Genomic DNA, 27882 nt, shown 5'->3' with positions numbered 1-27882 from the left:
TACACAATGTAAAATGATAGCAAAATATTGCACATTCCTTTCAGTACAGTAAGTCCCCCTCTCTCCTTCCAGTGACATCACTGTGGTGTCCATAGGTGGAGCTGTCGAGGACAAAGAGAGGGACCACACAGCCTCAAGTTCTCCAGCTCACTCACACAACTCCACGAAAGACACACATGACGGCAGGAGATCAACCCATACGAAACGATCATGATGTTGATGCCACCATCACAGACTTATATGCTGCTCTAGAAAGCACATTTCTCAGATCTGTCTTCGTGACCACTGAGAAAAAGCCATTGGATGATAATCTGCGCGGATCTGGAGGACGCTGAATGGGAGTAAATAGACAAGAGGCGTAAGAAACAAACGGGGGAGCGACTCATTCAGCAGCGCCGTGCTTTTCTTTGAGTGGAACGTTTCGAGTCCACAGACCAGGATTTTGTTTCGTTGTACACAGCACATTGTGCACGGAAGGATCTGGATTTAGCGGAGGGAGAGTCGGAAAGCTCCGTTTTATTGAGTCATGAAGAAGAACAGTTCAACAAAGCGGGTAAGACATCGAGTCCACTCTATTGTCAGTGAGGAGCGCCGAGCCTTTGTGCACTAGTGTGAAACACTGCAGCACGAACACTTCAGTTTACTTAAACACAACGTTTAAAAACATTTTCCAACGTAGCACATGCATTATAATTATTTGATTCTGATTGTAAATTCTAAAGTCGACATGAAATTCTTCTGCACGCCCTTTTTGGAAGTTGTTGACCAGGCTTATAATAGTGAAAGGAGTAAGTTTTTTGCTTTAATTCTTCAGAATATAATATTAATATATATATTAACAAATCATCCATTCTAAAAACCTGAAAGAAAATTCCCAAGGGAAGCATGGCTTGAAAATGCTAATTCTCTTCTGGGTTTTAGATCTACAAACTGAACACTTAACATGCACTATTAATGAGTCGATTAAATTACTGTCCAAAACGACTAAAAAGCATAATAAATGGCGCCTCCAATATTTCCAGACTAGAATAGCAGGCAAAGAATGGGCATGTTTTGCTACAGTGATCATACTATCCTTACTAATAATGAGATTAAAACACATTTTAGGTTTAATATTAAGAAATGTGCATTGTGCGATGAAGAAGTCAGAATATTTTTATCAGTAAATATGTTAATGGATTTGTACTAAGTATAAAATGTATTTTAAATACATGTAGGTAATATGCTGATAGCATACAGCTGAGGAGCATTTAAACATTTTTTAGAATAAAGGCATAACCAAATTATGGATGTTATGTTTGTTTGTGCACTCTTTGAGTTTAACACAACAGACAAAAGCTTTTTCTTTTCCATTATTTTGCATGTACACAGCCTTTTAATCTTATCATACTCAGTTCAGATGGCAAGATCCCAACTCAGGCAAAATATCGAGGAAACACTGGTGTGTGTATGTGCTTGTGCTGTGTGAGAAAAGCGAGTAAGCGCCAGGAATGTGATATGATCTACATGACAAAGACAATGTCTTTAAGAAAGTATCCCCCTTGCTAGAGATTACGGCGGTCTCAAAAACTTGTGAACTGCCTTCCTAGACGGCATAATGTGCATCATAGATTTATGAAGGCCCAAAAATGCTTTGAAACAGACAATTAGACCATAACTGGGAACCTAACCATAACTGGGAACCTAAAGTCTCACTGGCATGCTTCTGTTTTCTCTCTGTAAACGCAGGGCCCTCAGGAAGCCAATCAACAGCCCGTGCAGCCTGACAAAACTGGCTGGATTCGCAAGTTCTGTGGCAAAGGAATTTTCAGGGAAATTTGGAAAAACAGATTTGTTTTACTGAAAGGAGACCAACTCTACATTTCTGAAAAAGAGGTAAGTTTTGGACAAAACCTTTTTCCTGTTCATGCTTTTCTCCACATCATCATCATTTGACTGATGAGATGCTACTTGCGTAACATTCTTACAATGATATTCAGTACTGCTTTCAGTATAGTGTGTGTGAGAAAGTGTGTAAAATGTGTTCCAGTTGCTTGGAGGCATGGACGAGTTACATGACATGCCCTCATCCTCGAAAACCATGAACAAAACTACACAACGTAAAAGAAAATATGATCCAGACTACAATATAAGGGTATACTTCCAATGCAGATAAACATGGTTTGTACTGACCACAATGTATTAAAATTCAGGAGACAAGAAGAAACCCATCACTCAATGGCACACTCATGGTACACCATGGTAATAATAATAATAAATGTTATTGTTTTCCGATTAATGATGAAAGTAGGCAGATTACATAACTTTGAGTTCATGTGTATAATGGGTCTGTGATCATTCATTTTTTTCAACTAGAGAGTCAGGCTATTCAAATGCATGCATTTAATGTTAACAAATTATTTACAAATATCTAGTGTGATCCAAGTCAAACCGCATGAGGTTTTTAGCATAACATATGCAGAGGTAAAAAATCATATTGATTGCCCTGATTATAATGATGAATGTTCTGGTGATGGTATGTTGTGACATACAGGAAGTTAACTGCCTCTAGTTCTATTAATGAAATCACATGAGTTCCTCCGGTTGCTCCTCACATGAGCTGCACAGAAATAAATAGATAGTTCAAGCCAAAAATAAAAAGTTCTGTCATCATTTGTTCATGTCTTTCGAAACCCTTGTGGCTTTCTTTCTTCATAGGAAATGAGAAGTTTAGCAGAATGAAAGTAGATGGGAACCAGGGGCTGTCAAGCTCCAAAAAGGACCATAAAAGATTATAAAATTAAAATCATTATATTTCACTGTAAGAAAAGCAGCAGTTTGAACTTTCTACACTATAAACAAACTCCTTTTGTGTTCCACGGAAGGAAAAAGTCACACAGATTTGGAAAGACATGAGGGGAAGTAAATGATAGAACTGTGATTTTTGGGTGAACTATCCTTTAATATCCTGCTCTATTCAGGTCAGGCTACATCCAATTGCAGACATTGTTCTGGAATTAGAGCTGTGATTGTGATGAAAGGCCAAGCATGACAATATAAACATGTTAACATTCAATTAGCAGACTGTCATTTCCAAGTTCCATGCAACACAGACTGTCAGCATGTGCATGTCAGCATGTTAGAGGTTTAACAAGTTCAGTAAGCATGAAGGAACAGGAAAATAAAGGCCCTTTATTCTGGAGCGAGGCTGATTTACTGCAGTGTGGGAGGACCAAGGGAAGGAAAGCAGGATTGAGGTTGAGTCATGGTCACGCAGAAGACTGTTTGCTGTGCTCAGCATCAGATCAAACAATGCCGAGGCAGCATATGGGCTGTGGCTCACAGCTCAGAGGGAGGATTGACCCTTTTAGTGCTTAACAGACTGAGGTTTCATCATGCTGTCGTCTAGATGTTTCTCTCCAGCTGTCTAGACAGACAACAGATTTTAATGATCTGATGTTGTTGTTTTTGGTATCATGTTTCCTAAAAGATAAATGCCAAAATGATTCCCATATTTATATGGTAATCTGAATATTGAGCTTGAGCTCCCCCAAAAATGAAAATTTCATTCCAAAAGCATATGACTTTTTCTTCTGCAGAACACAATAGGAGAATATTTGAAGAAATTGTAATGAATAGTTTCAATAATAATAGTTCTGTCATGGCAACTCTCGGAGTGTTTTGCATGGTAATGGATATGACATTGTTGATATGTTTGGTCTTGGTGGAATAGATCTGCTACGTTGCTGCTGTTGGTCATTGCTGCTGCGGCAGAGCAAGTACAGGACTTGCTACTGCCAATACATGCATGACGCTGCTGTGAGCAAGTAAGACATTTTGCAATTGTGCAATATCATACATGAATTACCCGTAGCAGATTTATACAGGTGGAGCTGGGGAAGGTGGAGGGTTTTTAGAAGCACACTGCAAACTGCTACAGCATATGCCAAGTATTTGAAAGTTGATCAGCGAGCTCATTGTCTACTGATACAGCAGGAACCAATCAGCTGTGCCCTCTAGACTAGAGAATGATGTGATTGCTAGCAGGTTGAGTGAAGGATATATCAGCATGCACCATCTAGAGTTTCATGATTGAACTTTGTATTTTGTCTGTGAATAGGAATTAAGACTTCAAAAGTACCAAAAAAATATCAGAAAAGGATTAATTGTAAACTATTTTTTTGTCAAAATACCACAGTTAGCTACAACAAAGTTGTGGTAACTTAATAATACTACTTTCCTCAGCAAAAAATAAATTAAACTGCCAGAAAGATTCTGAAAGTGCCCCTATTAATATAGTATAGTTTTACAGTAGTAACAGTAACTTTAGAAACTATGGTTACCATCTTACATTTAGGGTACGTTTACACAACAACATGCTTAAAACGGAGACGTTTTTTTGTTTGTTTTCCGCATACAGACAACACCTTGTCAAAACAATCCCCATTCACACGGATCCGCGAAAACGACTAAAAACGCTGTATTTTGCTGCCAGGCCATTAGATGCGATGAAACACTATAGACTGAATATGGAAAACGCATGTGCAAAACATCTTCGTTTTCACAGATTTGCGTTTTTGTTGTTTACATGGAGACTGTTTTCAAAAACGTACACTTTGAAATCCATTTTCAAAAGTTTCAGGCACCCAAAACGCTGTTGTCGTGTAAATGAACGGCCAAATGCATAAAAATTTGAAAACAGTTTTTGGGATTTTATGATGAAAATGTCAGTGATACATGCCTATGCAAAACTAGCTGCCATGCTACTAGGGAGCTGTATTGTTTTTTACTGCATTGATGTGTGGTTGCTTGGAGGTTACTTAAAGTCGCAATGAAACAAAAGTAGCGGCAGATCTTTTCTTCCATATTGTAACATATCCGAGTGAACAAACAATCAGAAAAAATATACGGCGGAACATGGTTCTTTCGAATGACTTTCTTTAAGTTAAAATGAATTAAACATTCAATTTAATTGTACTTAAAAATTCTTAAAAAAAAGGCAGCAACTTTTTTTTTTTTAACAGTGTACCAGGTATAAATTTAAGTCAAATTGCTTTGAAAAGTATAAGCACACCTCTCCTCAATAAACTGCACAATTTGAGGTATCTGCAGAGTTAGAGGTTTTGTTGAAATCCCTAAACCTAGGTATGAGAAATTGTAATAGCAAGCACCACTGGCCATTCAATGTATGGGATTCTGCTTAAATCATATTTCAGTCAGATGATAGTAGACTGAAGGGTGGCAGTAAGCTGAGAATGTGTCCTGCAAAACTCTCCCAGAACAGATGTCATGCGAGTGTTGTTTGGGGTCAGATTCCTGGGCGTCGATGTGGCAGATGTAGAGAGAGTGCACAGATACTAGGAGAGATTTGTCCCACTCACCCTGGACTGTCTTTACATTCACACACTTATCCTGGTACATTTCTCTCTCACGATTGCTTAAGACAGCCAATCAACACAAACTCTGATTTTGCAGTTTCAACAAAGCACAATTTCATGTCTCTGTAAAACTGTTTCTTCCGATTACCCTAAATGGCATCAACCAGAGCTTCAACACAAAAAATAAAAAAGATAAGAGCTGCCTGTGTCTTCTGTTTGCCCACTCAAGCCCAAATAAGGAAGTTGTGATCTTTGACATATATTGCTCTTCTGCTTTTTGGAGTCACATGTATAGATGATAGACGTGGGTATAATGGTCACAACCTGTTCTGGACTTGACACTTCCTCTTTCACAAAGTTCTTTTCCCCTTTGCTTTCCTTAAAGAAGCTACAATATGTAATTTCTTTCGCCACTTGGGGTGGCTAACCTCTTAAAATAACAAAGGCGTAGGTTGATGACGCATAAGCGGAACTATGGAACTTGTCGTCATGCTGATGGATCTAATAATGTTTATGGATGAGTGAATGCATTAATGTTTTTAACATGACTGTGGTATGAAGCAGGTCGCGATTGCTAATGAGAGACAGATATCAGCACCACACGCGAGTCCCACGGATATAAAGGAATAAGGATATTTCATTCTACGAACTACCCGCAAGTGCAGAATTACTACTCACACAGGTCAGTTTATTAGACGAATGAAGCTTGTGAGGTAACGCAGCGCTGTTTCACTTGGTCTACACTATCACACTAAACGAATGTTGAAAGTTCTAGTGTTATTTTATGTGTTAGTTTGTTGGCTGTATGAGACTAGCAGTAAGCTAGATCAGCATTAGAAAAACATACTGATCATATTCTAACATTTCATCATGTTGAGCTATATAACATTGATTTGTTTTATGTACATTTGCTCACCTGTCTAATAAAGTACATGCAAGAGCGGCATCTCTGTCAAGTCGAAGTTTGTCGCGGATGTGGAGCTCTCGGCATCTCGAAAACGATATTGATCCTCGTTTTAGTTCTCCTTTTGTCCCAAAGACTGCTTGCCATGGTCTATAATGTTTGAACAAAACAACAACAGCTTATAGTATGAGCGGAAACTAGGGATATCGCGGATATTACATCATTGACAGGCGACAATGACCAGGGACGAACCAGTATTTAAAATTGGAATTTCTCTGAAATTAAAAATCTTTGGGAAATGTTGGGATATTGTAAGTACACAACTGCAGGAAATCACACTGTGCAAGTGATTTTTAGATATTTCATTACAAAAATCTTACATATTGTACCTTTAAAAGGCGCCACTGAAACTGCATTGAAATCATAGCCCTTCCATTTAGGTGATTCATAATCAGTCTCTCCACCCTAAAAAGAAACAGATCATGTTATATTGCATTTACAGTTTGATTCAAGCACTTTACTTAATCAAGTGCTTGAATTAGTTCATGCATCCCATTTATCTAAATTCAGTTTACTTGTCATATTTGTATTGCTTTTCCTAATAAAGAGATCTGCAGATGGGCTGCATTATTCTAGCGCTGTGAATTGATGTAAATAGAAAACGTCATTAAATGACGTTTGGAACAACTTGCCTGGTTTCTTTAGGTGGATCATGCAGTGCAATAGTAAAAGTAACATGTCTGCAGATACATACGTCATCATACGTATGTAAATAATCAAGGAAAGATGTGAGAAGTTTTCCTTTTACAATTGCGGTCAGTCATAGTTCTCTAAGGTAATGGGGTGCAGTCGTTCAGCTACATTAACACAAGTGGAGTCGCAAATGAAATCGAAGGATGAATCATTTCACACGTCAGGGCCTGGCACGGCTCTGACTCACTTACTGGAAAGTGAGATCGCTGGAGGTTGTCATGCCCTGTATAGTCATCAAAGCATTTCTTCTCTGTCTGGTTTCTTTAGGTGGTTTCTTTAAGGGATCTTGGTCACATTGTGTCAGATGATTATCACTGCAATTGCAAGTTGTTCCAAAGATTTTGAATGGGTGTCAGGGAGAAATTCCTGTTGCAGGCTGGCTTTACCCTGGAATAACAGTGTGCTAAATAGCATCAGGACGTTCAAAATTAGAAGCTTGTTGGACTGAAATGATAAACTCTACAACAGTGGTTCTCAACTGATGGGTCATGACCAAGCGGCAACCTCCCTGTCTCTCTCTTGAAACCAACACGGAAGTGAATTAAACGGCAATTCATCAATTGGCCGCTTGAGGCTGGCTGCAAAAGAGAGTCAAATCTGCATCTCCCCATGTTGAAATGCCCAACTTTACAGCTGTGAGGGGGGTGAACTTTTTTATAACTCATCCGTTTAAATTATATTAAGCCTTAAATTTCTTCATAATTAAGGGTGTGTCCACTTTTGAGTGACAGGTGGATTCCCGCTGCTGTGGTCATTAGTCATCATTAGCCGTTTGTCTGCTGTTTGTTATCTGTCACGTTACCTCAACTCATTGTCTGACTGTAAAAATAAATAAATTCGGGAGTGACGCGCTGCCAAGATGGCGACGGTCGGCTACGCCCACTTTAGGCTTCACGGGTGACGTCACAGACACTACGTCCATATTTTTTTACAGTCTATGGTCATGACCCCAAAATCTGTTGTGATCAGAATAAAAACTAAATATTTAGGAAAAAATAAACACGATTGTTCAAACTTTTTCCTCATTGCGGAATTAAACTTTACGTTTCCAGTCTTTGGTGTTTCTAGCCAAATTAGCGTATTTTCCGAGCTGATAATGCAACGTTAAACCTATGAAAATGGTTTTTAAAACCACATGGCTCCATAGTGTCATGATTATACTTTTGACTTTTGTCAGTGCCTCACCCGTCAAAGTTTAATGACTGTGTAGATGACATGAAGCTGCCCAAAATTAACTACACGGAAAACAGATGGGCGCTCATATCCTACATACAGCTCCTGTTCAGGGGGTTTTGTCCTCAAAATGATAAGAATGCACATATCATTTTGTTTTTTAACTTAAGTGCTGCAAGCCATGCTCGTTTTCTCTTGCCAGTCTTTGGAATAAAATGCAAGGCATATGGCACCGTATACGGACATTCTTTTCAGATTTGCAGGTGCTCAAAACACGGACTTCCCAGGAATTTCTTCAGGTTATTGCTGTTTTTTTTGTGGCAGCCAAAAACAGCACAGTCTAACCCTGCACTCGTTTACATTTTTTAGTATGTTCAAAAACTTTCTGTTTAATTAATTAATTTGCTCTTTTTACCCCTTTTTAACAATGGGTTCCTATGGAGAACAGAACAGGACAGCATAAGAACAGAAGTTAGAATTCCATCGTATGCTCAGGAAAAAGGTGGATAATACAGAAAAATAAATAGGCTTTTTAAAGGGAGGGGGAAATGGTTCCCATATCTTTTTTTGTTCGTGTCAAAGGCCTGCCTTGCAATTTTGTTTGGTGTAATGGTGATATGAATAAATGTTAATGTTTTGTTTACTTTTGTATGTGGTACACTGTTAAAAATAAAGGCTTCAAAAGGGGTGTTTTGCATAGAAATCCATTTTTGGTTCCCCAAAGAACCATGTTTTTCTTAGTGTGAAGAACATTTGAATTATCTAAAGAACCCTTTTCCACTACAAAGAACCTTTTGTGCATTGGGAATGTTCCATGGATGTCAAAGGTTCTTCATGGAACCATCAATGCCAATAAAGAACCTTTATTTTTAAGAGCGTAAACAATTTTGGCAATTTTGTGCTGGGTCGCCACTTGTGAAGCAAAACCAGTTGAAAACAACTTTGCTAGAAGTCATAAAAAGTTTTGCAAAGTTTGTTTGCAGTTGCTGATGTCAACTTCCCCTTCTCTCACCTGACTGAGCCAACATGCTGGATTTAACCCTTTGAGATCTCTCCAGCAGCTTTTATATCATATAAAGCAGGATTGGCTGTATCATTCACATAGTTCCACTTAAACACTTTGCAATGAATTTTTCATGTGTGGGCTGATGGGACACATTGCCAGGGAGCATTCATTTCAAATTCCTCTTCAGGGTATTTGGCTTCTCTTATACACCCTCTCAGCTGCAATGTTTAGTGACCCTAATGGACGTTTATGAAAGGTAAGACCGGTTAATAAAGAAAGTAAATGGCTAAATTCAATTCAGACAGTCCTTTGAATGACATGATATATGAGATGATGACTGTTTGTCTCTGAATTGTCCACCTGCCCTCAAATCGAAACGAAAGGACACCTGAAATGCTCCATAATACAGTTTATTTGTTGAGTAACATGACTATGAATACACTTTGGAAACGATGCTGGTGAGCAAATGTTTCACATAACAAATAAACAACAAACTTTAAAAGATTTTTTCCAGGTTCGATACAAGTGCTAACTTTCTGCCATGTTGTCGATAAACAGAAAATAATTTTGACTCCTCCCTCAATCAAAAAAAGAAAACAAAAGTGATGGTAAATGCTTTTATATTGTTAAAACATTGTATTTATTCTATTCCACCTTTCTGAAATCCTGAAAAAAAGTAATACAGTTTACACAAAAATACTAAGCAAGACAATTGTTGTCAACACTGATAATAACAAGAAATATTTCTTGAGCACCAAATCAGCATATTAAGAGTGATTTCTTGAGGATCATGTGAGTTATGGGTGCTGACCCCAAACTTTTGATTGGTAGTGTATGTATATTTTTTATTTTAAAATGGACAATAATGAAATTCTATGGTCAAAGGAGAATTTTATTTTAGTTTAAAAAATGTATTATATGAGATGTAAAGTTGTTAATCATCCTTTTTTTCTTGATGTAATCAATTTCCTTCCTACATCGTTTTCATAAGATTTCTGGTTTCTCTCTGAAACATTTGTATACCTATCATGCATCAATGTAAACACGAATGTGTCAAAATGATTTTCTGTGGTATTCAACAGCACGCCACAGATGTTTGTATAGCTTACTTTTTTTTTTGAGCCCGGAACATTTCTCTAACATCACACACAACAAAAATACTGTTTACAGCTACAGCTTTAGTTACACAACAGAAAGTAGCTTGATTACAGAGAACATTTCAGACAGCCTGGCAAGACTACTACTTTTTCCTCCCTTCGTTCTGCCGATTTTCTCTAACTGTTTTTTGGTTGTTCAGGATTTCATTTTTGGCTATTCACACTCTGTGTCTCCTCTGCAAAGGGATGCATCTTTTTAAAAAGCGTAATAAATGCACACAGTATTAAATATAGATGACACTCTTTATTTACAGTTAAAATGGTCACTACATAAATTGGCTTGCTGCTGGTGCATCTGCCAGTTCCTTTTTAAAGTGGCGGTTTCAAATGCTATGAAGTCCAAATAGGGCATAAAGACATGGTGTTAGATTCATATACAATCACTCAATTAGACTCAGGAGAGATACGCCTACTCAGTTTAAAGGAGCAAAGAGCAAAACAACAAAAGTAGTATTCTAGTTCACATTCATTCAATGAATTTGACCAGTGAAGTTTTTTGTTTCTGTAGGATCTCGGATTACAGTCTTTTACTGAGCCAGATGTGTTGTCAGATATATCAGGGTCATTTTACACACAATCTTTGTGAAATAAATGTCCTTTAATGTGGTATCACACTTTTTTTTTTTTTTAAACACCAAATACATATTTTCCACCTTTCTTCTATACCTCCTTTTAATTCACTATATAGTGCATCAGAAGTCACTTCAGCAAACTGCAGAATGATCTTGAATCTAGTTGTATTTAAAAGTTTTCAATGTCCGGTATTGAGTGCAAATGTACTGTGCCCCGACTGTCCTCTCCTGGAAAAAAGGATTGGATCAGATTGCTAGTTAATTGCCGCCTTTGTACTGCTGGAACAGTAGATGTACTATTTGTACAGCCATTCCCTGTCGTGACACCCCATAGTGCACTGGGTGTGATGCCAATACTCTTAAGTACTGTACTGTAGAGCGGCTCTGTAGTACAGCACACTACCAGATGTGGCCTTGCGTGGACAGAGCTTTATTTGTCTTTAGAAGAGCACTAATGGAAATTGATTGTGACTTAATGAGATCGTTTGGCAGGTGATACCAAATCAGACCATGGTGTTCACTGTGAATCTGGGTTAAAAGGTTCTTCCACGCCTAATGATGTTTTCGAGCTACGTTTTTGACGTCTGTCCCAGTTAAAAGTCAGATTGGTCATCCAGATGTCCTTAACTTTTGTGGCTGCACCAACTAGACCGAAACACTGAGCTCAATCATTGTATACTTTTAAAATGCTGTGCCATTTTGTAAAGTGACTTAAGCTGGATTGACAATATAATCAGTGCATTTTGAGTAATGATGCACCAAAATGACACAAGTTTGAAACAAGACATCTGGACATCCTGTCCCGAAACCAAAAGTAAAATGGTCATTTTAAATTTGCCTTTGTAAGCAAATAATATGTTTGAATGATTTATGGAAAGCACACCACTGCACATACAGAGACAGTATGTCACATCAACTGTAAGCGCAACCTTTGTCAATTTATCATCCATTCATAATTATGAAATGTACTGAAACTTATATATACAGTGAGGAAAATAAGTATTTGAACACCCTGCTATTTTGCAAGTTCTCCCACTTAGAAATCATGGAGGGGTCTGAAATTGTCATCGTAGGTGCATGTCCACTGTGAGACACATAATCTAAAAAAAAAAAAACAGAAATCACAATGTATGATTTTTTAACTATTTATTTGTATGATACAGCTGCAAATAAGTATTTGAACACCTGAGAAAATCAATGTTAATATTTGGTTCAGTAGCCTTTGTTTGCAATTACAGAGGTCAAACGTTTCCTGTAGTTTTTCACCAGGTTTGCACACACTGCAGGAGGGATTTTGGCCCACTCCTTCACACAGATCTTCTCTAGATCAGTCAGGTTTCTGGGCTATCGCTGAGAAACATGGAGTTTGAGCTCCCTCCAAAGATTCTCTATTGGGTTTAGGTCTGGAGACTGGCTAGGCCACGCCAGAACCTTGATATGCTTCTTACAGAGCCACTCCTTGGTTATCCTGGCTGTGTGCTTCGGGTCATGTTGGAAGACCCAGCCTCGACCCATCTTCAATGCTCTAACTGAGGGAAGGAGGTTGTTCCCCAAAATCTCGCAATACATGGCCCCGGTCATCCTCTCCTTAATACAGTGCAGTCGCCCTGTCCCATGTGTAGAAAAACACCCCCAAAGCATGATGCTACTACCCCCATGCTTCACAGTAGGGATGGTGTTCTTGGGATGGTACTCATCATTCTTCTTCCTCCAAACACGTTTAGTGGAATTATGACCAAAAAGTTCTATTTTGGTCTCATCTGACCACATGACTTTCTCCCATGACTCCTCTGGATCTTCCAAATGGTCATTGGCAAACTTAAGACGGGCCTTGACATGTGCTGGTTTAAGCAGGGGAACCTTCCGTGCCATGCATGATTTCAAACCATGACGTCTTAGTGTATTACCAACAGTAACCTTGGAAACGGTGGTCCCAGCTCTTTTCAGGTCATTGACCAGCTCCTCCCGTGTAGTTCTGGGCTGATTTCTCACCTTTCTTAGGATCATTGAGACCCCACGAGGTGAGATCTTGCATGGAGCCCCAGTCCGAGGGAGATTGACAGTCATGTTTAGCTTCTTCCATTTTCTAATGATTGCTCCAACAGTGGACCTTTTTTCACCAAGCTGCTTGGCAATTTCCCCGTAGCCCTTTCCAGCCTTGTGGAGGTGTACAATTTTGTCTCTAGTGTCTTCGGACAGCTCTTTGGTCTTGGCCATGTTAGTAGTTGGATTCTTACTGATTGTATGGGGTGGACAGGTGTCTTTATGCAGCTAACGACCTCAAACAGGTGCATCTAATTTAGGATAATAAATGGAGTGGAGGTGGACATTTTAAAGGCAGACTAACAGGTCTTTGAGGGTCAGAATTCTAGCTGATAGACAGGTGTTCAAATACTTACTTGCAGCTGTATCATACAAATAAATAGTTAAAAAATCATATATTGTGATTTCTGGATTTCTTTATTTTAGATTATGTCTCTCACAGTGGACATGCACCTACGATGACAATTTCAGACCCCTCCATGATTTCCAAGTGGGAGAACTTGCAAAATAGCAGGGTGTTCAAATACTTATTTTCCTCACTGTATATATATATAATTAATTAACAATAATGTTTTTAGACATTACAGGAAACATTTTAAAACTACTAAAATAGTTATTATAATGATGGTTCTTCTGAAAAATAAATAAATAAATAAATAAATCACCCTTTTAATTTATTTCCGAACAAATACTTAAATATTGAGATATTTGGATCGAATATATATTTAAAGCACAATATTGACTCCAAATCTGTACTTTATCCCACAGGTCAAAGATGAGAAGAAAATCCAGGAGGTGGTGGATCTCACCGACTACGAGAGGTCTGAGGAACTTCGTAAGGCCAAAAGCAGGAGCAAAAAGAACCACAGCAAGTTCACGCTTCTGCGTTCACGGCAGCCAGGCAACACGGTCAGTCACTACAGGAAGTAGGGTTTGTCAGTAGAGGATAATAGCTAATGGGTTTAGCCCAGTCAGGGCTGGTTTATTAGTCAGTTTGCAGTCATGAAAAGCAATCATATGTTGCACATGTGATGTGTCTCTACATTCACACATATGAGCAAAAGGAGAAGAACAGAGACTAAAATAGGTGCTCTTAACTGGTTATTCAGCCATACAGAGAGTATTCAAACTGCTTCTGTAATCTATTATATGAATAGGACAATTCAAGGGTCACTCCTGTTTCTAAATGCGGTTAGAACACTGATTTTTGTTAATGCAGCCATTCAGACTCGAGTCGATGTTAGTCTAAGAAAATATTAGACAATAAATCATACTCCAGCATGTTAGTCTCCAAGCACAAACTTGGCCCGACCTCTGTAGTCATCCAATCCTGTGTAATTGGCTTTCAGTAAGAACGGCTCAGCTTATTGCTTTCACTAGCAAACCACAGGCCACCACAAATATCTTTTATCCTTTAGACCAACACAAATAGTACATCTTACCAATTGAGTTAAAGCTCCAAGTTTCTTAAAGGTGAAGTGTGTCTATCCATCCATCCATCTACCCATCCATCTATCTACCCATCTTTCTATCTACCCATCTTTCTATCTACCCATCTATCTATCTATCTATCTATCTATCTATCTATCTATCTATCTATCTATCCATCCATCCATCCATCCATCCATCCATCCATCCATCCATCCATCCATCCATCCACCCACCCATCCATCCATCCATCCATCCATCCATCCATCCATCTCTTTATATTTTAATTTAACCTCTTCTAAAATACATTTTATCAGTAAAAGGAAGTTTCCTTTTAGAAGTCTGCTTTAGTTATTGATTGTTGATTTTTTTTCTGCCAGTCTAGACTCTACAGCACATTTGCAGGGTTTCTGACAGCTAGGAGAAACAGACTGTAAGGGGTTACGTCTGACCAATCCTTTAAAATCCAGCACCGAGACAAGGGGTTAATCCCTAGGAAAAAACATGGAGGGTCTTAGGAAAATCCAGCACCCAACCTCCCAAACACACCCCTTCACACACAGAAACACACCACTACATGGTTAATAAGTCCTTCTGCCCCACATACAACAGCTGTTACATACGCAGCTCAACAGGGGAGACACCCTATTACATGACCTCATGAAAATCATCATCTTTCTGCTTTTTTCTCTCGCCTGCCTCTTTTTTTGCACCCTTGTTTCCACAAGTAAGATTCAGCACCTAATTTTAATTATTACCAAATAATTCAAAAGCCTTACAGGAACAGTATTATTTGTGCACTTTTGTAGTATATTGCACATTGCAGCATTATATTAATTATATAAAGCTAGTCATAGTTACAATTATTTAAAATGACATTTTTGCACCCTCCCTGACACCAAGCTGAATTAAGCAAGCTGTTTTTGCTGCTGTAAGCATTCACCTAGCAACCATCCAAAACACCCATGAAACCTCTTAACAACAGACTACAATATTCTGAACACCTTAAAAAAAAATAAAAAATCACATAACAATGCCTGAGCAACCAACCATCTGCAGAGCGACAGCAAGTTTTGCACTGGAAAAGTACCACCAATGTAAACAAATCTTGATCTCAATTTATGTTTTTAAAAGAAGTCTCTGTAACACTTTAATTTGATGGTTCCCCTTTAGACATTCTGTTGACTATAAGTAACGTTTATTCACTCTCATTAAAGTATTACAGTAGTAGTGTATTAGTAGACTGTCTTCTTAATATCTGCTAACACTTAATGTTCTGCTCCACCAACATACACTGACTATAAGTAACTTTGCAGGTCAACTTGTTCTACTAACCTGAACCCCTTAATCTACTCACCTTAACCCTAACAGTCTATTAATACTGAACTAAAACTCTAATGAGAGTTAGTTGACATGTAGGTGCAGTGTTACTTCTTATAGTCAACAGAATGTCTAAAGGGGATCATCAAAATAAAGTGTAACAGAAGTCTCTTATGCTCACTAAGGCTGCACTGATTTAAAATTTTTTTTTTTTTAACAGCGATGATTTCAAATGCTATGTCTTTTTTAATTGTCAAAGTGTTGTGTCAACAACAGTACAAATACGTAGCATTGGGTGCATAGCAGAGTCTTATCTACACAGCTGCAGCATCAACAGAAGGGCCGCCTGTCTGTCACGGCTCCAGCAGACTGTGTTGGGAAGACTTGCAGTGTTGTTGCCTAATATGGTGGTTTCTGCCTCACACTGTTGCTGCATCAGCTGTCTATAGACAGAGCCATATGGCTGTACCTGCTCATTTATGCTTGGCTCACTACATGTTTGTGTCCACCTAGCACAAGACTGAAGAAATTTTCACCATGTTTGTAGGCGTAAAAATGAAAAGCCAGCAGGGTTCAGGGCAACACTGGTCATACATCAAACTGTGCAGTTACTCTATAAACTGCACTGGCCTGTATGTTTGTATTTGGATAAATGATCTGCTCAAAAAAGACATGTTTTAAAGTATTTTTCACCCTCAAAATGCAGGTTCCAAATCTGGTGTTTTTGGCCGTCAGTCCAGAAGAGAAGGAGTCATGGATCAATGCTTTAAATGCAGCGATCACCAGAGCCAAGAATCGCATATTGGATGAGGTAAGCCAAACATTCTTATGTCTTTGCATATAACAGTGCTGCTTGTTTAAAAAAAATAAAAAGTTCCAAGCCATCGCCAGTATTTTTGATCATTTTCACAAAACTTTCATGGCCCCCACACTATTTTGTTGAATACATTTCTTAGCATGCAATTTAATCAAAATACTTTTATTCTAGCTTCATGTATTCTTTAATAATCAACAGTTGAATGCATGTTTCATAAAAAAAAAAAAAAGCTGAGAAAAATCACATTTTTTCAAAGACTACAGCATTCATAAACAATGCTTTTATCGTTTGTTTCTGCTTCTTTTTCGAAAGTGTTTTGAAAGAAAATCCCATCAATGGCAGGAAAAGAGTTAAGCATTTTCAACCAGAGCGAAAGTTTGTAATGCACTGACCATATGACAGCATACTTCCATTAGTTATGTTTCTTGACGTAGGATTAAGGATGTGAACTAGCCCCTAAACACAAGTAATAAATTCGTCCAACATCGTTTGTGCTACAGATATCAATGACACCTCCAATCCTGTGGTTTGTTGAAGAAAAGTGTGCTAGACTTAGCGTCCGAAATCGCCCCCTATACCCTTAAATAGGGCACTATTTGAGAGGACAGCCATTTGTAGTGGTGTCCGAAACCATAGTGGACGATACTGAGTACACTCATTCAATCCCACAATACACCGCAATAACGAGTGTACAACTGATGTATGCTCAATGGCTAGATAGTACTCATAATGCAGTGTAAGAGTCGCGCGTCGAATGAATTTCCACTTCTGATTAGAAGATGGTGCCGCAGCTGAATCATCCATCCATTTTCCAAACCACTGGTCCAATGTGGTTAGCATTATCATACAGGTATTAATTCCTTTTTAATTGATTATTAGATTGTTTAACTACGGTTTATGTTTGCTAGTTAGCATAGAGTTCAAGATAAATCTTTGCATTACTAATGGAGCTGCCAGTTTGCTACGTTTTAAATGATTATTAAGCAGCACGCTTCCGCCACACTCAGTGCATGTCCGAATTCACTCGTTTTCATTCACTCCTTCAGTGGACTAAATTAGGGGAGAAATGTAGGGAATAGTGAATGCGGGTAGGGGACGATTTCGAACACAGCATTAGTTTTTCAAGAAGTTGATTGACAATAGGGATGGGAATATCATAAAGTATGCATTCACCTAGCAACCACTCAAAACACCGTATGGCAACCACATAACAATGTGCTAATAACATTATGATCACCTTTGTAAATGCATAGCAATGCTCAGGCTAGGGCTGCACGATATTGGAAAAAAAATTAAATTTTTACATGTAATTTTACATGTAATTACATTACAATTTTTTTCCCAACGATATATATTGCGAGCCATCAATCCAGGCTAAAGTCAATAATTACCATATTTTATTCCAAAATTAGAACATATTTCTGTTAGAATTTGGTGAACGTTCTATGCAATCCAACGTGGCGGCGCTCTTAACAGATGTTTGTTTGTTCATTAGGCTATAATTCCTCAAAATAAGTAAAAAAAAAATCTTATTCTCTCTCTCTCTCTCTCTCTCTCTCTATGTTTTCGGTGCTGATGCAGTGATGCGTTCATGTAAATGGCACCTAAAAGCTGTCACAAAGAACCAGCAAAAGTAATGATTATGAATATGTAAAATATTGCAATGAGACATTTTAATTGTTTATTAATAAACAAGTGTTTTCTGTGTCGGCTACAAAGATGAAGTTGACGATACTGACTCGCGATCTTCGCAGTAGTGAACGCGCCGGAGAGAAATGCACATTTCATACGGATTACATAGTTTTATTTTATTTTGAATGGTTCTGTTTAAAAGTAGAGATTTCTGTAGATAATAGATATATTTCTATTTTTTTTTAGGTGTGCGAGGCGAGTAGGCTAGGCTACCTTATACGCTGAGTTTCGGTTCATGGATGATAGCTTAAGCTCCAGTTCAGGCGCTGGCGCCTCCGTGTCGTGATTATCTATTGTCTGCTATATTTACTTTTTATTTATTAAATCCAGGAAATTGGATAATGAAACACTGATTAAAATTAAGATACAATTAATACAAAACGAAATTCGCTTTAAAGAAAGGCTTTGTGTTTTCTGTTTGAGGTCTCTGTTAAAGTTTTAAAGCAGTCTTTTAGTGCCGCTTTCAGAGCGAGAACTGTCACGTAACATTGTTTTTTCCTCATAAATGCGAACACGAAAAAAATAAAAGACAAAAGACTTTTTAAAAAAGACAACCATCCACAACTTTATAACACTCCAGGCAAAGTACCTCTTTTTGGTCAACATCCTCCTTTTTGTAGCCGAAATAGTCCCAAATAGCTGATTTTGACTTTCTTTTTTGGTACGAAATCATAATTTTTTGCGGCGGCAAAAATCCTCTTCGTCGCCCATTTTTAGCCAGTGAATGTTGGCTGTGACTGTGAGCGGTGAGCAGCGGCACAGCGAACCAATCACTGTGCAAGCACGCGGAACGTGCATGTCACCCCAGCAACAAGCCATACAACAAACTCGTGTTTACTGTGTGCTACCGTTCTCTTAATACACCATGGGTGCAACTACCCTTCACATCGCATGTTCCGGCGATGTGACTATCGCTCATGCGCACATCGCGATGTCGATGTTAAAACAGAATATCGTTCAGCCCTAGTTCAGGCAACTACCGTCAACACCCCAGAACGGTGGTTGCAAGGACTTTTTTTACTTTGGTCAGTGAGCATTCACCTAGCAACCACCCAAAACACCCTAGCAACCAAACAGCAACCCAAATAATGCCAGGCAACCTTCCACAACACCCTAGCAGTGATTAAATATAGGCAAGCACCGCTCTATATTTTCTTCAAAAAATTAAAACAACTGAATACAGATTGTCATTCGCAGGTCCTTGGAGAAGCCACTTTAATAAAACTTTTAAATCGCAAAGTTTCCTGCCCTCTCATTCCCTGATCTTTTCACAGTTTGTTTGCTAAAGGGATTTGCTCAATTTAAAAGCGGGTCTATAATCACGCTCGACACACAGTGGGAGAAAATGAATCACTCCACCAAAAATAGACGGCAGTCACGACTTTCAGCGTTAAAGCAGCCATATCAGAGCTTATCTGCACCTTCAGCTTCCGCTAATGAACGAGATTTAATCTGGCCTAACCATGCATGCTGTCTGCTTTTTCCAGATCAACATGTCATGGGGACCAGGTCATTGCTTAGGACCATAAACATACACACAGGCAGATGAGGATGCCTAACTGTTACACAGTCAATGTTCTAGAGATTCATTTAAATAAATCAGAGAGAGCAGAGCGTGTGCTTTCCCTTTCACATGCGACTGTGGTGTGATTCATACCCTACATCTAGTTGAGTTAAACAGGCAAGGTCTCCCATACCACTCAACAGGAGAGGAAACAGACTGAGTCAGCACACGATAACAGCCGGTTATGTTGAGAGTGCTTCTGTTGAACCTTACTCATAACTAGACTGTTCTTATAGCCATTCAGTGCCAGTTTAAAATGAGAGAATGGTACTGTATCACATTGTTCTTTTTACGGTTGTCAGTCACGATACCAATATAAATCAATTAAAAGGATAGTTTACCCAAAAATGAGAATTCTGTCATTAATTACTCACCCACATCATTCCAAACCAGTTTCATCTTTGTTAATTTCGTAGTCATCATCTTCATTAATTTCATCTTCGAAACACAAATGAAGTTCTTTTTGATGAAATCTAAGTTCATAAAGAGATCGTAAAACTAATCCACATGAATCTAGCGGTTTGTCCAAATTTTCTGAAGAGACTCGTTCACTTTATATAATGAACAGATTCAATTTAGGATCAGCGAACATAAATAGAAGCTCAAACGAAACTGCTTGACGCACGAGCACAAATTTGTTTTTTGCAGAAGCTCAAACGATTGAAAATTGGACTAAACGCTCAATTGATACGGATTAGCTTTACGATCTCTTCATGAATTTAAGAAGCATCAATGTGGTAGTTGCGTATCTGTCAACGGAGTGACAGAAAAGTCTCAGATTTCATGAAAAATATCTTCATTTGTGTTCCGAAGATGATCAAAGGAACAACATGAGGGTGAGTAAAGACAGAATTTAAATTTTTGAGTGAACTATCCCTTTAAAACAACAGAAGAAAAAAACAGAACAAACAACAATAAAAAGGTCTTTTGCACTTTCTATTTTTTTACCAAGGCTGGGTATCTATTCAGTCAGTTCGATTCCAATTGACAAGCTTTCAACTCTATTTGATTTTTATGTGTTTCGATAATAATTCATTTGTGATGATTTCACTTATAATGTCAACAGGCACACATCGATTATTTGTGGTCGTGGAACTGAAAGAAGCAGGTTCCACTGCTGGATGCGTCACTCACAGTTGTTTTCTCAACATCAGACATATTCTTTTTCTGATCTGGATGGTTTGGTTTTTCTAATTTCAGTAAATCAATGCACTGCTTATCCGTTGCCAAGAACTGCTGCAAGCTGCAAGTGTGGGAAATGTGTAGGCAGGTTTAGTGCCTACTAGACAATGAGAATATGCTTTAACTAGCCACAAACATCACCATGCACAAATATATACTAGATTTTATATATTCCTGAGCTTAACTTTGCGAAACTCACCACCACAAGTAGGATAGGGTGCATGAAGCAGACACCATGCTGTTGCTAGATGAAGAAACAAGATGCTAGATGCTAAGAAATAAAGGTAATCTTCTAAACAAATATTTTGTTTCGTTGTGTACTACCCTTTCATTGTGTTCCATAAATCCTGACCAAACACACACAGTGAGATTAGACATACACTCCATTGGCCAACAAACACAAGCCATCTCAGAACACAAAGTCTTGGTTGTTAACATTTACAGCTTAAGCTTTCTCGTAAACAACAGACTTGTGTTGACATGTTTGATTCATGTTGTTATTTTTCAGTGTAACAAATTCTCAGATTATTCCCTCTAGCTTGGACAAGCATTTTGCCCAGAACTCAAACATTCATCCACTCCTCCCAAGTGGTCATGTATCATTATTTGTACATCACAAACAAATAATAAACAGACATAATTCTGCTCCTCCTGCAGGCTGGCGTGAAATATGTAGCTGCTGATAGTTTCCATGTGACTGATTTATTCAGTTGGGCTTTATTCCAGTGCTTTTTGTCTGACCCCTTTAGGTGACGGTGGAAGAGGACAGCTTGTTGGCCCATCCGACGCGTGACAGAGCTAAGATACCTCACACACGCCGTCTGCCCACCCGCGGGCACCTCATGGCTGTGGTAAGCAGTCCATTCGCTTTGAATGTCACCTCATTAAAACATGAACAGCCTGCTGGGAAAAGGCTATAATGATCCATAATAGTATGTACCTTTTTTTTCAGCGATGAAATACTTTCTACTTTATGCTATCAGTTTCTAAGACAATTTAGGGCCCAACTGTACAGATTTTTTCCTGCTTTCCAGGTCAGGCCAGTGGTTCGGATTTCTACTTGACCTGCCAACATTTTCACTAGCCCCAATACAATTTTTTTTTAGAAAATCAGACATCAATCATACATTTATTATAATAATATATATTATAAAATATATATATATATATTTTCATCAAATGTTAAACTTTCTTTGCAAAGAAAATTGGCAATAATAGCTGACAATTATACATAAATTATAATTACTTTTGCTGCAAAACAATGCATATATAGTAAAAGATCAATAATCGTTTTGTAATTTTAAACCCATTTTTAATGATCTAACCAAGACTATTGCAATACATAGTGGAATTTTTGATATATACATCATCTGTGTCAGTCAGATAGATAATTTTACATCCTTCTTGTTGAGCCCTGCTATTTAAAAAAGGTAAACTCTGAGAACATAAGCAGCGTGAAGTACTTCTTCACCTTAAAATTTTATTTCAAATGCCATAACAATGAATTAAGCGGTAAAATTTTTGCATTTAACCTACAGAAAGACTTTTGTCTAAAATCTCCCGACCCTTTTCAGGCTTCTACCACAAACTCGGATGGCATGCTGACACTTGACCTCATCCAGGAAGAAGACGTCCTTGCAGAGCAGGGTCAGGACTCTCATGAGGATACCCTCGATAAAGCCGCTTCTCAGCATACCCTAGATTCCCAGCGCTCCAACCCAGACACCTTGAAGCTCTCAACATGTAACGAGACCCCCGGAAAGTCCCAGAGTCTGCCGCGGAAAAGCGAGAGCGCCTTTGACTGGTCGGAAAACCATCGGACGCCGCAACTCCGTAAAAAAACGTCTACATCCGAGAAGAACCGCTGTGCTTCCATGGACGAGATCCTCACGCACTGCGAGACGCGGGCCCTTCCACACTGCTCGACTTCAGCGCCAGTGCAGCCCATCAGCCAGCTCCAGGACCTCATCACCCAGAAGCTGGAGAGAACTCAAGAACTGCTGACAGAGGTGCGGGCACAGGGCAAGGGGAAGGGATCGCCAGCTGGAAAGAGCTCCAGCCCAGAGGTTCAACGGATAGAGGCGGAGCGCCTTCTGGAGGAAGCAGCGTCCACTTGGGGTCAGGCTCGTGACGTACTGGAAGAAGTGAAAGAACTCAGAGCTTTATACAAGCAGCTTGACTCCGCCCCACTCAGTCCTTCACAGAACGGCAAACTAAACAGCCCTCAACAAGCAAACCACCGGAAAAGCATGATGTGAGGACACAGAAAGTCCTTTAACGGTTTAATGGCGTCGTTTTTCAATGGAATCTTCCTGTTGACTGCTTTAGTATCGCTGGAATCAAATAACATGAGCTATACGTGTATGTATGAATCGTTAAAGAGCTTCCACTCCCTAATATCAGCGTCAGAACAAAAGTATGAGAGACCGGTGGTTTTACAAAACACAAGCTGTTGCGCTATACCCTGCAGTATCATTTTTCACAGTGATGTCAACAGGGATAGTAAAACCACGGAGTCACCAAGCGGTCTCGAGACAGGGTGAAGAAGCACCAGATGGCGGTGATGTTGTTGTCATCACTAGCCCATCACAATGTGAATGTTACACTGGAGGAGCTTTGTTTCAAAATGGTCACAGACCACCAGGTCTATTTTACTCCCTGGGTCATTTTTGTACGTAATAATAATAATTCCCAGCATACTTGCTCTGCTGTTAACACAAACCATTGCTCATAATAAGATGCAATCAGGGTGCAGCCAAAGGCGATTGGCGGAAAGCTCACGGGTAGTGGAACATGTGCTGTGTCCGGCGGTGCTCTGTATCCCATCAGATGGGCTCCAATTGTGAACAAAGCCATGAACATGAACACAGATGACGTCTGGTGCCAGAGTTGCTGCGGAAAGTGGAGGAAGAAACAGCTGCCATTAAAGACGAGACTCCATGCAGTAAAGGAAACGATTAATAATAATTACACATTTGCACTATGGAGAATGCTGTAAAACGAGAGTGACACTGGCAAGCTATCTTTTCAAACCTAAGAGGCAGAACAGACAATCTACTGTAGGCAGGGAAATATGGGTCGTGTAGCTCCAAGTCTTTACACCTAAGTGGTATTTCCGAAAATGTTGGTATCTTTCAAAATCAAAAGCTGCCTTAGCGTATTTTCATAAGGGCACATGCAAACTGCATTTCAAAGACTCTGAACGCTTGTATATTCTAATTTTCAAAAAGTTCGCCAACAAGTTGCCTGCACCTCAAGAGAAGCTTTTAAAGCATGATTTTTTTTTTGCTTTGCTTTGATTTTTGTCTTTGGGGAACTATGCAAGGTTGCATGGGTGAATCTCACGAAACCAGTCAAGAACATGAACGTGTCACATTTCTCTCCAAAATTTCTTTGAAAGAAACAAGAAATTCTATTATGCTTAAAGGAAAATTAAGCTTATTTTTTGTATTGTTTCTTTATTTTTATGCCAATTAATCATCCCCCCCAATATGTGCGCATATCCCCAACCCAATTCTCATTACCGTGATGCAACAAATTGTCAAGTAAGTACGATCGAGCTTCCTTTTGCCAAATTTGAGTGCTCTATGCATGTTGACTGATCAATGTTTATATGTGAATAAAAGCCTACATTAAATCTGTTCATCATATAAAGCGATCGAGTCTCTTTAGAAGACTTGGATTTCTTTTACAATTTCTTTATGAACAATTTTAACCATCAAGAGCTTTGGGTGAATAGACTTTCAATGGAGGGACAGAAAACTTTCAGATTTCATTAAAAATATCTTACTTTGTGTTCCGAAGATGAATGAAAGTGTTGACAACATGAGGGTGTGTAATTAATGACACAATTATTATTTTTGGGTGAACTATCCCTTCAAACATCATAATGCATCCATTTATGCAGATATTTAATAATTTTATTGTTATTCAATAAAAAAAAAAGATAACATTTTGTTGGAAAATGTTCATAATTGGCATGAAGACAAAAAGTCATTAAAAAATAATGGTCTTGTATTCATTTTATTTATGCAAAATATCATTTCTTTTTTCTCTCCTAATTTTGGCTTAAAATGTGACTTGGGTTTGTTTCATGAGATTCCCCTACATATAAGCTTGAAATAATCCACCGGTATCAGGATTCACTGGCAGTGTGCAGTACGGTATTGCGTTAAACGACCAAAGGGTATGTCTTGCCAGTATAAAACACCTTGTTTTACAGTTAGTAGCTAAATAAATGTGTTTGCACAATTCTATGGGTACAGGTCAACCTGTTCTGTTACGAAGACTTGATTATAAACAGTGTTATATTTTTTTGTACATTTTATTGTAAAGTGCTTTTTTGTAGAGAAAGACTTCGAGGAGAGTTTTTGCTTTTAAAACGCTTGATTTAAAAAAAACGCTTCCCTGGAAACGCAACTCGACCGGACATTCCTCGCTTCTGGAATCTTGTCAGAAAAAAAACGAAAAAAACAACAACTGTAAATCTCCATTTCCAAAGGTAATAAAGCACAAAGCCTATGGCAGTCCTTAGCTTTTTAAAAAAGTACAGGTGAATGACTCAAAGGTTTTATTCACTACCCCTCACATTTGAAGTTCTATTCTTATCATATTATCGCCACACAGATGCCAAAGGTTTTCTGTACCTCATACATTCGTATCTCAAACAGAGCTATGTTGAGTGATCTTTTCAGGTTTAATCAGATGAGCTGGTTTTGTTTGGTCAGCTGGCTGTGTTATGATCTGATTTTTCTGACAGTGCCAGCGGAAGGTGAATCTAATTAACAGAGCATCTGTCAGGTATCTGTCAGGTCATCTGATCAGCAGGGCTCATATTAGATTACATCATAACCAATCCTGACATCTTTCCTATATCCCATAGATCCTATTGCAAAGGACAACAGAAACCCAGCCAAATTGCTCCTGTACTTTGATAGTCATACATTAAATTTCTCATTTATGACACGTTTACTTTATGTTGACATCATAAACCATGTGACTGCCTAGAGCTGATGTTTCCTTCATGCTTTTTTTGAACTATTTATGTATGCCATAACATTGTTCATCTGCTGTCTCTATTTTTCTGAACTTCTGCAGACCTTTGATAAAATGTGAATGTGAATGAAGAGGAAAACCTCTCATTTGGTTCTTGACTGTGTTATTGTGGTCAGACTTGTAATTTTGCATAGGGATGTTGAATTTGTGTAAGCTAGTGCGTCAGTGCTAGACTGCCACTGGAAAAAGGACTTATGCAATCAGAAAGGAACGGACAATCGATTTTACCTACTTCAAATGACAGACTCTGGCTATTTTAAGGTTTGAAATGCACATTTATACAGAAGAAAATCTGAATGTTTTTGGAATTTTTCAATTCCATCATCCTCATAAACACACAATCTCTCAGATGGACAATTCATTACAAGCTGCTGGTAAACAACTTAGATACTCAATTGTCTTTTCTGCTCTAGCTAATCACATTTATATGGAAAACTGTAAATCTCTGTGTACTTTATTTCACATTTCTGTAGCTAATTGTAAATGGGGGTCAGTTTGCAGTGTGAAGAGAGAGCAGAACCCTGTGGGTGTTTGTAAGCTCAGGACCGGCAAATCTCTGATGTACTTGAGACACAACCACTTGTGCAATTAAAGTGATCCTCATGTAACGTCCCTGAATTCTGAGTGTTCATATCATAACAAAATTTTGATCTAGTTTGAATTTTAATTTAGTTTTTCCAGGTTGCGTCCATTGCTGGACGGCTGAGAAGAGTCTGTTGTCATTATACAGTACGAGAGCGGCCTCTAGAGATGAAATAAAAACTATCACTGACGCCTCGTGGAGTTTGTTTTGACACATGAGACTAGTGACACGAGTAAGCAAATTGTATCATCGCTCATGTAGCCGACAGAAACATAAAACACATGCACTATACATAGGTGTCTAATTTCAATGCTGTGGCCTTTGTGTAGATATTTAAAGATGGCCATCTTTAAACATGACTTTTTGGATTTATATGAAATGGTAACACTTTACGATAAGAGTCCATTTGTAACATTAATGTTGATAAAAGTATTGTTTGTTAATTTCAACATTTACTAATACATTTTTACATTTTAAAGCTGTATTTCTTAATATTAATTAATGCACTATGAACTAACATTAATGATCAAGGTATAATTCATATATCATTTTTCATATTTTAAAAGGACAGTACATTTTCATGGTTCAGTGCCGTTTTGCAATTTTTGTAATAAAGGTCAGCACTATTTTATGTGTTATGTTTGGTTTCATTCAGTATCCAGTTTAAAAACTATTTGTTGATTAATCAGTTATCAGACCAACCTAGTTATCGGTAAAAAATCCACTATTGGTCGACCTCTAGTTTCATTTGTCATCATTAAATTAGCAAGAATTGTTCATCAGAAAGGGGCACTGTTTTCATCTTAAAAGGTATATCAGTCTATCACATTATATGCAATAAATTCACTCCAAATGCATATTTTTAATCCATAAATATATTCTCAATAGACTATTCTTGTATTCAAGCCAACCTAGAAATAACCTAAACATTTTAAATTAATGATATATTAAATTAATAATTAAATACTGTTGTCAAATGAACCATAAATATTTCATTTCAACCACAGTCAATGTGTGGTTTGCACATTTACACTGAAATAAATCAATTGGTGCAAATACACTGTACTGAGGGAGCTGTAAGAACACAACAAAACTCAGCAGGTGCTGCGTGTGCCAAACCGCATGAGGCCTGAAACGTAAGCAGTCTGACTGACAGGAGACAGGAGAAGCCACTGATTGGCTAGGAGCCAAGTAGGGTGTGTTGCCATGGCGGTATAGAAACGTTCTACCTGGTTAGGACTGTGTCAAGAGGTGTCAATGCATTCCTCACACCCCG

At 38.4% G+C, this 27882-nt stretch overlaps 1 protein-coding gene across 2 annotated transcripts; it reads left to right on the top strand.

Moving 5' to 3' along the window:
* Positions 1-82: 82 nt before the first annotated feature.
* Positions 83-26230, top strand: plekho1b (pleckstrin homology domain containing, family O member 1b). Of its 2 annotated transcripts, XM_079893861.1 has the most exons (7): positions 126-553; positions 1729-1875; positions 2030-2134; positions 13734-13874; positions 16420-16524; positions 21718-21819; positions 22543-26230. In XM_079893861.1, the coding sequence occupies exons 1-7, from the start codon at positions 527-529 to the stop codon at positions 23224-23226; spliced, it is 1311 nt and encodes a 436-aa protein (XP_079749987.1). In that variant the 5' UTR covers positions 126-526; the 3' UTR covers positions 23227-26230. The 2 variants fall into 2 exon arrangements, with proteins under 2 accessions (XP_079749988.1, XP_079749987.1); XM_079893862.1 differs by lacking the exon at positions 2030-2134 and having other exon boundaries at positions 83-553.
* Positions 26231-27882: the final 1652 nt, after the last annotated feature.

This window comes from Squalius cephalus (assembly GCF_949319135.1).
Source record: "Squalius cephalus genome assembly, chromosome: 15".
In the NCBI taxonomy this organism is placed as follows: Eukaryota; Metazoa; Chordata; class Actinopteri; order Cypriniformes; family Leuciscidae; genus Squalius; species Squalius cephalus.
This window is presented reverse-complemented; position numbering and strand designations above follow the sequence as displayed.

Bases quoted from the DNA above. Each gene is read 5' to 3' on its own strand.
- plekho1b (XM_079893861.1), top strand. From the start codon at position 527: ATGAAGAAGAACAGTTCAACAAAGCGG. The intron at 1,876-2,029 runs GTAAGTTTTGGA...AATGTGTTCCAG, and splicing joins TCTACATTTCTGAAAAAGAG to TTGCTTGGAGGCATGGACGA. The intron at 21,820-22,542 runs GTAAGCAGTCCA...GACCCTTTTCAG, and splicing joins GCGGGCACCTCATGGCTGTG to GCTTCTACCACAAACTCGGA.